Source organism: Ahaetulla prasina, chromosome 1, assembly GCF_028640845.1.
Source record: "Ahaetulla prasina isolate Xishuangbanna chromosome 1, ASM2864084v1, whole genome shotgun sequence".
Classification (NCBI taxonomy): Eukaryota; Metazoa; Chordata; class Lepidosauria; order Squamata; family Colubridae; genus Ahaetulla; species Ahaetulla prasina.
The window spans coordinates 254283106-254292377 of NC_080539.1; the positions used below are offsets into that span (position 1 = coordinate 254283106).

At 38.9% G+C, this 9272-nt stretch overlaps 1 protein-coding gene across 1 annotated transcript; it reads right to left on the reverse strand.

Annotated features, from left to right (window-relative positions):
• Window positions 1–778: 778 nt before the first annotated feature.
• BTBD18 (BTB domain containing 18) lies at window positions 779–7708 on the reverse strand. The gene is made up of 2 exons (XM_058156246.1): window positions 5709–7708; window positions 779–2772 (listed from the first exon to the last, which is right to left on the reverse strand). Exons 1-2 carry the CDS (start codon window positions 5890–5892, stop codon window positions 779–781), a joined length of 2178 nt encoding a protein of 725 aa, XP_058012229.1. The 5' UTR covers window positions 5893–7708.
• Between the last annotated feature and the right edge of the window lie 1564 nt (window positions 7709–9272).

Sequence of the window (9272 nt, forward strand, 5' to 3'; positions counted from 1 at the left end):
CTGAAAGAGCCAGTACAAAGAGGGCAATTCTTACCCTGTTGCCAAGTCCTTTATATTGCCTTCGAACTGCTAACTCAATGTAGTAGCTCCCAGCTTGGGACAACAATCGTCCTAACAGCAATGAATTTTTATTTCCAGGTTTGGTTAATTCACTAGTCATTAAATAAAATGTTTTTAAAATATTGAAGGGAAGTACAGGACTTAAAACAGTTGAGGACAACACTATTTCACAATAAGAGTTCTTTTCAGAGAACATAATTTTGTCCTCTGAATTGTAAATCATGCTTTAAACTCTGACTAGCATTTTAAAATCTTCTGTTTACTATAAGGCAATTACATTATGATCTGTAAAGGAAATTAAATAGAACACACTTGTATAAAATTATTACCAGCCTCAAGATGTCTCTCACAATATAAAACATTACTTTTCACAGAAGTAATGCTGTAGCTTTTCTGTAGGTTACCTATCCCACAAGAGGCCAGAAGAACCCTGGCATCCTAGAAGGGTGGCCTGTACGCAAAGAATAGATTATACTAATGTCACGGTCATGATTTAATGAGGCTGAGAATTGGTGATAATGAAGCAGCCTCTCCCCAGTTTGATTTTAAAGGGGTTTTTTCCATCATCTGATCAAAATACTCAAAAACACCATGGAATCTTATTAATTGCTTTTTGTGGCAGATTCCTTACTATTTGCATGGAATTTTAAGTGCAATATTGTCTGCTAGCCCACCTCACCAAATAGTCAAAGTAATTCCTTGCCACTACTTGCACTCACTAGTTCAGAATATCCACCTCAGTTTCAGATATAGGAGACAGATCTGGCCGGACACATTCAATATTAAGAAAGAAGTCCTCTATCCCACCGATGTCTATGGTTTCTTCTTCTAGGCTGGGTAAGAAAGATGGCAGCTTGCAGTCCACGTTGTGCTGCACAGGGTTGTTCAAAACAGCTTCAGTAAGTGACTTTGTTTCTGTATCTGAGATTCCCATATCCCATTCCCAAGGTCCTTGGTTCTCATCACCCGTCCAAGTGACAGACAAAGGGTCAGCAAATTTTGCAGTCCCATTTGTGGATTCAGACAGCTGACATTGAGCTGTTGCCCATTCCCCCAACTGGGGAGAGGCTGACCTGGACGAGGAAAGGCAGTCACCATTAGGCTCAGGTGTTACAAGAGGAAGACCGTTAAGGACAGGGTCCAGCAAAGAACTCCCATCTGTTGAGTCACCAGCTTCACTAATTTTTATCTTGTCCAACTGTGGACCTACTGTACAACATCTCTCTTTTTCTTCAATTCCAACATTTCCCAGGACATTCTCATTTGCCTGGGGTGAAGAACACAGGCTTTGTGTAATACTGGTGCTCTGGGTTCCCCCAGTGGCATCCTCATCAGATAGCAGCAAGTCTAGCATTTGCTCCAACTCTCCAGCTGAAGCAAGCTTATCGTACTGCTCGCTCTTGACCAGATGATCCAGCACAAATGCCTCCATGTCATAATGATTCCCAGCAGCATCAGCTCCTTCATCCAAGGCCACCTTCTTCTCGGGTAGTTCTGGCTGCTGTTTTATCACACTCTTTTCAGGACCCGGTGCAGCCTCAGCAGTTGCAGGCAGCAGTTTAGGAGACCGGGCCAACTGCTGCACATTATCTCCTTCTAGTTTAGGATGTGTCAGTTGAGATTGGGAGCCCACATCTTTCAAAGTATGCACACCGTTTTCCACCACTGTTGGCTGCACTGCAGGCGATTCATGCACCACTTCCCAGCAGCTGCCATTGATAACTTTTCTGAGCTTTACCCGGCCTATGTGACCTATTTCTTGGGGAAAGTTTGAGTAGGATGCTGGATCACTGGAGGTGCGCTTTCTGCCTTTAGATTTAGGAAGAAGAGGGGGGCTTCTGAAGCCACAAAAATGGTTATTATTTTCTTTTTTCGTCTCCTCCTTGACAGGACATTTTTGTCTCCAGAGACGTTTAACAGACTTTGGCAATTTGCTGGGTGTCACAGTGCAAGGGTCTTTGGTGGCACAAGATGTAGACAGAGGTGGCAAGGAAAGTTTTGGACGGCTGAGCTTTATCTTTTTTGAATTCTGCAAACTGGCTCTAGTGTGTGTATCTTCAGCTTCAGTCTCCTTTCTGTGCAGATTACCATTCTCATCGCTGCCCATTATATTCCTTATTGTGCCTGGAGGGCATTTTTTAACTTTTGTTTTCAGGGGATCAGCAGTAATTGTTTCGCTGTTTGAAATCTGTTTGTCACTACTCAGCAATGCTGTAGTAAGCTTTTGTTTTAAGTCCTTCTGATCAGTACTGTTGTGGCTACTTATTTCGTTGGAGCATGGTATAAAATTACTGTTGGGTGTTGCTTGCTTCCCTGCAGTTACCCAGGATGTCAAGCTACCTCCAGAGGGAGCAGAAGAATGAATTAAACTTGTCTCTGATCTGGTCATTGGACTGGTTATCTGCAAACAATTCCTATTTAATCGCCGGTCCAGGTTTTTTTTTACTAACTTTCCTCCCTCTAACTGTAAAGAATCAAGTTCTGACACCTGAAGCTGTCGTGCAGCTGCAAGAATATCTTGAGCTTCTTCCCGGGACACCTCCATTTCAGATGTATAGAGGAAATCTACCAATTTACGCAATGTCCCAATTTTCAGCCCCCGAATTTCCAGCACCACCTTGTGTCCCTTGGGGGGCATTTCTCGCTCCAACTGCTCTGTGAAGAAGGGGCTGCAGGCCGACAGGATGCAACAATGAGCTGGAACAGCTTCGCCTACAAAGAACACCATTATTAGCAGGTATTTTACCAGTGGACCATCAGTTTTGACTGAAGATGTTCTCCATGGGTTAGTCCTAAATTCTATTCCCAGGGCAACTAACCAGAAGCACTTTGAAAGACTATTTTACTTGCCCTGGCAAGAAATGGAAGGAGCATGCTAACTCAAATGCACCTTGAAGCAACATCTCCCCAAGCAACTGTCTTTGCTCCCTTTTTCTGACAACAGAAGTGCAAAGAAGTGGAAGGGGGGGGGGTATCAGAGAGGAATCTGGACTTCAGGGTAGATGAAAGGGCCTGGAGTCTATTCGCCAGCTATTGCCATTCCCAGTACATAGATCCCAGTACATAGATCATTGATTTATATTTTAAGCATGCTAACTTAAACAATGTATCAATTACACTTAAGTATTAAATTGCTTTTTTCACATGTTAATTTAAAATAGTTGTACTTTTAAAACAAAGTTGCAAGAACAGGGTTCCTTGCAAGGGACATTTTAGCTCACTCTTCCTTTTACATTAACTTACTGGGTAGTGTTAAAGTATACATTTTAATAAACAAAACCATATCTACATCTTTCCTAAATAAATTTGCTTAGAGTTCTTAGGTTATTAAGTCTTCTTTAAGGCAAATGCTTAGCAATTTGGTCTAGTTATTTGGGTACAATTGAGCAATAAAAACAATTGCAAACTGTACAAACTACCATTATGTATTTTATTCACAACTAACAAAATATTAAACAAATCCATAGGCATGCCCAAGGTAAAATTAAGTGGCTCCATAGATTTCAGTGAAAGAATTCAACACAATTACAAATAACAAGTAGGAACAGCAGCACTCCAAATAACCTCCCTGGATCTATCACACATTTATTTATTTTTTTGCAAAATTTCACTATGGTTAAATGTTTCAAGTGCCAAGGCTTAATAAAGGTAATCTTCAACTTACAACCACAACTGAGTTGTTCAATTTCTGTTCCTAAGCGAGACAATTGTTAAGTGAGTTTTGTCCCATTTCACAACCTTTCTTGACACAATTGTTAAGTCACTGCAATTGTCAATAAAAATTATAAAGTGAATCTGGCTTTTCCATTGATTTTGCTTGTTAGAAGGTTGCAAAGTGATCATATGATCCTAGCACACTGCAAACATCAGAAATAGGAACCAGTTGCCAAGTTTCTGAATTTTGCTCACGTAACTATGGGGATGCTGCAACAGCCATAAGTATTAAAAATGGTCATGTCATTTTTTTTCAGTGCCATTATAACTTTGAACAGTCATTAAATGAATGGTTGTAAGTCAAGGACTACCTGTACTGTATTCCTATTCAGAACCCAACTTCCATATTGCAAGCCACTTTACTTAAAAGGGATGAAATGAGGGGACTTTCCACCTCTACAGATAGTTTTCAACTTACAATCACAATATTGGTCACTGAGCAAAGAAGTTATTAAGTAGACATATTATTCCTTCCCTCAACCACCATCCTGGCACTCACAATTGTGGTCATTAAGCAGATGATGTGAAAGTGTTGCCTGCTTGCAGGGCTAAATCCCCCTGGCAGCTTTCAGCCAGCCCTGAGATGAGGGGGGAACCGGGGTGAAATGCTACCGGTTCGGGCAAACTGGTAGTGATAAAAACTACTTTTACTTTTTACTAAAAAGTAAAAAAAAGGTTCCGACAATCACAGCTATGCTGCGCGATCGTCAGAACCTTTTTTAAAAATATTTTTTAAAAGCATTTTTTTACTACTGGTTCAGGCAAATAGATAGTAAAAAATGCTTTAAAAAGTTTTTTTTAAAGTTGACCATGCCCACTCAGTCACATGATCTCCCCCACCAAGCCACGCCCACAGTACCGGTAGCAAAAAAAAAAGTGCATTTCACTACTGGAGGGGAGTCCTGTTGGCAGGAAGCAGCAGCTTGCAACCTTCCCTGCTATTGATTTCCCCACTGACTTCCACAGTGGATAGAGAGGAGGGTTTATCTACAATCCTGAAGATTTGACTCTGTTCCTGTAGCCCAATGAAGGAACCCTCCCCTCCTCCATCCAAGGCTCCTTATGTGATGATGCAGTGGTTAGAATGCAGTATTGCAGGCTAATTCTGCTAACTGCCAGTAGTTTGATCCTGACTGGTGCAAGGTTGACTTAGCCTTCCATCTTTCTGAAGTCGGTAAAATGAGGGCCCAGATTGTTGGGGGCAATATGCTGACTCTGTAACCTGCTTAGAGAGGGCTTTAAATTACTATGAAGTGGTATATTGCTATTCCATCTGCTTAACAGTTTGAGAGATTACTTAATGACCATAACTGGAAGTGCCTGGATTGTGATCATCGAGCTAAACAGTTGGACAGGCATCTTGCATAATGACTATTTTGCTCAATGACTGAAATTCTGGTCCAACTGCAGTCATAAGATGACAATTTGGTGGAAGGCAAAGTATTCTAAATTCCATTTTTCCTCAATCTAATAGCCCATGGATATGGTTGAGGAATTCTAGGAGTCAGTCTGAGGTGCATCAAACTGGGTGAGGTAGCAAAATGGATTCGCAGGCAATTGCACATTACACTACTGCAGTAACAAAATGAATAACAGACATTTTTGGATAATTATTAGAATTATGCATATCCTATAAAAGGGGTACTCTGCACTAAACCAAAGCTATTGCTTTTTATCCAATGAAGCATGATAAATATACACATATACGGAAAAACATAGGATAACTTATAAAAAAAATTGTGTGAGCCAGAAAAATAAGGTTTCTCTCTCTCTCTTTTTTTTAAAAAACAACATGTTGCATATAGACATCTACCATTTGAAAAACTTTTAGAGGACTTGCAAAGCACTAAAAAAATTTCAGCCAAAATACCAGAACTTGATCCACTCTATTTATTTATTTTATTCTATCTCTCAGATTTTAGAAAAATTAGTACCTTCTGCTTGTAGGACAACATCACAAAATAAGTCAGCCCTTTGTTGGCGATGGAGTTGTAAGAACACCATACGGAGTAGACGAGAATTCCTATATAGAATCTTGGGATTTGTAGCTGAAGAACTCATGGTAACAGAACTTTCCTTCATTGTATACCAGATTTCTGTGAAATAAATGTTGCCCATGTTAGCACTGCAGCTGAAGTCTATATTCAATTCTCATCAGAGTTCAATAGCATTTATTTCAACTAAATTCAGAATTTAAGTGTGGTGGCATACTACCCAGCACAGGAAGATAGATAGATAGATAGATAGATAGATAGATAGATAGATAGATAGATAGATAGATAGATAGATAGATAGATAGATATACATTTACCTTCATATTATTCTGTCAAAGTTTCTCTTTAATTCTATCAGCAGTATATATTATCAGAGAAATATTCTAATTTTGCCTCAGTAGATACTTTCTGAAAGACGTTTTTGAACTGCCTAAATTGCTTAGTAGAAAATAGTCTTATGGATTTTTCAATCTTGCTGTTGATCATATTAAACAAAAGTCCTAAAACAATCAGAACAATTCCAACTACAGGTATCATTACATCTGGTGTGTAATTGCTACGTTAGCAATTTCACTAAATGTCGAACTTTCTTCAAAGCTTTATGAAATAAGAAGGCACTCTTAATTCAGTACCCTGGAATTCCTGGAGTAATAAGTTGTTCCAAAATATATACCTTCACATAAACAAAACCAGACTTAAAATTTACATAGAGGGGTTTGTTCCTCTCATCATACAGTTATATTTCAAACTGTGTCTAGTGTGGAAAAAATTCCACTTGTGGAAGATACACAGTCTATTGCCAGGGTTATGTGCTTTATCTGGGGCAGAAGGCAGGGGCCAGTAACCTCTTAGTGGCACAGAATGAAGGTTTTAATGACTGTAGCTAAAACAAAAACAAAATGCTAAATAAAACTAAATTTGCTAAATAAAATGATTATTTTCTAGATATTTGATAATTTTCCTTTTCTGGTCACATTAAAAATTAGATTTTGGAGGTGTTCACGACTGTGATCCTTGCAGTTTGGTCTGAGCATCCCTATTTAAAACAGGGCCATGCAACTTTCATAAACTCAAAACCCCACCCCAGACTTTATGTGGTATATAATAAGCCCCATTACCAAATGAATGTGGCTGGGGGGCTATTTGGAAAGAAAATTTCAAAGAGTTTAAGGGATGAATAAAGGACCCAAGGAATTTGTAAAGTTTAAACATTTTACCCAGTGGTGGGTTGCCCACAGTTCGGACCGGTTCTATAGAACCGGTAGTAAAACGGTTCTATAGAACCGGTAGTAAAACTGGCGGGAGGCTCCACCCACTGACCCGAACGTCACCAAGTGATCTGCGCATGCGTAGAAGAGAGAGTGCACGCACGATGCGAACTGATTGCAAAGATAAGTAGAACCCACACCTGCCTCAAACCCACTAACAATGCAAAACTTTCACTTCATATACTGAGGACCAAAATACGAAAGAGACAGATTGCAAGTTCTGTATTAACTCATATCTTACAGAAGTCACAAATGAACAAGAATATGCATATAATTCAAGAAATCAGAAAAATGTCAAAATGCTCATCAAAATGTTTAAAAAGTAATCCTGTAACAATCAAATTAGGCAAGATATTCACTAATTTATATAACAGACTAGTTCAGTAATAACTAGTTTATTATTAACTAGTTAACTATTATTCAGTAATTAAAAAAAGTATTCCTTTTTATCTGAAGTTATACTATTGTTAACTGAGATGCCTTCAGCAAATACGCTAAACCATTTATTTGTTTGGGCTTAACATCTGAATTCAGCCAACTATTTTTTCCATAGTTAACCAAACCATGGCTTAACATGTTTCCATTCATTGGACACATTCATATAACAGATCTCCAGAAGTCTGGCATAACCTGCAAATAAATGACCTACCCAGTAACACGGCACCAAAAGTCAGTAATTAAGCCTTGCTCTGATCATAGTAAAAACAGTCATTCTTGCTAGTGTTTCAGCCATCTTTCCAGCTTTGAATTATTTGCCTTCGCTCACCTTCTTGTTCCTCTCCTCCTGGATACTGGGAGTGAGAAGAGAAAGGGAAGCAGAGATAGCACAGGTAGATACTCCCAAATTAGCAGCTGTTTTGTCTTCCCGCCTCTGTGTTCAATAACCTCTTCAAAGTAGCTTTCTTTTCCAGGTACAGGTAGCATAGACAGTCCCAGGTAAGTTAAGTACCCAATAACAAACCTTAAATATAAAGCATGGCTAAGGCATTTTATTTGATCTACATTTTTACTCAAGTTCAAGGTTTACATGGCATAACTTTCAACAAGATGGCTTAGTAGTCATGTAGATTTATATCAGGGGTCTCCAAACTACGGTCCGTGAGCTATATCCAGCCCTCTGAAAGGTTCCTTCCAGCCTGCCATCTCTTCCCAAGCGCTGTGCTCTGATCCTTTCTAAACAGCATAGGGAGACACAGCAGCGCTGTAAAGGTAGTCCTTGAGTTATGACCACAATTTGAGATCAAAATTTATGTTGCTAAGTGAGAAATCTGTTAAGTGAGTTTTGCCCTGTTTTACTTTTCTTGCCAAATTTGTTAAATGGACTGCAGCTGTTAAGTTAGTAACTCAGTTGTTAAGTGAATCTGGCTTCCCCATTGACTTTGCTTGGCAGAAGGTCACAAAAGGTGATCACATGATCCTGGGACACTGCATCCATCATAAAGACGTACCAGTTGTCAAGCATCCAAATGTAAATCACTTGACCATGAGGATGCTGCAACAGTCATAAGTGTGAAAAATAGTCATGTTACTTTTTTTAGTGCCGTTGTAACTTCGAATGGTCATAAATGAACAGTTGTAAAATCGAGGACTACCTGTATTCACCACTGTTTAGAAAGGAAGATAGATTCCTTCAATTTTCCAATGTGGGGGGGAGGGGAGGTTTGCAAGTCAGCTGGAAGGTTGCTGGATGAGGAAGTGGAAGCATCTTTCCTTTTAAAATCTTTCTTATATCATTTGTCCATACAAGCATGGCATTCTTTGTAGTTGTCACATTTCTTTTTTTGCTGTTGTTGTGAATCATATCGCACTGAGCAAAATAAAGCATTCATATTTGCTCATTTATAAAATTGATTTTTCCCGACACATAAAATATTTGCAAATGTGTCCCTCAGACTGAAAAATTTGGAGACCATGAAACCAAATGGTTATTTGGTTTAGTTAACTGGACACTGCTTATGAACTTCCACTTTCTTTATAACTTGCTTTTTCTAAAACAAAACAAAATATAGCCACCATATCCCTCCTTCCAGATCCCGCTACCTAGCATTTAATTGACACCTGAATCTAGGAGGTATATTATTTGGATTCCTTTTTTGATAATAATCATCTTATTTTATGGTAATAAAGTTTATAAATTGTATGCTATGTGAAATAAAATTACCTTTTTGTTGTACTCAATCGTCTGCCAGTTTCATTGTATAAACCCTCAATTTATCGTTATTTAAAACTGCTTCTT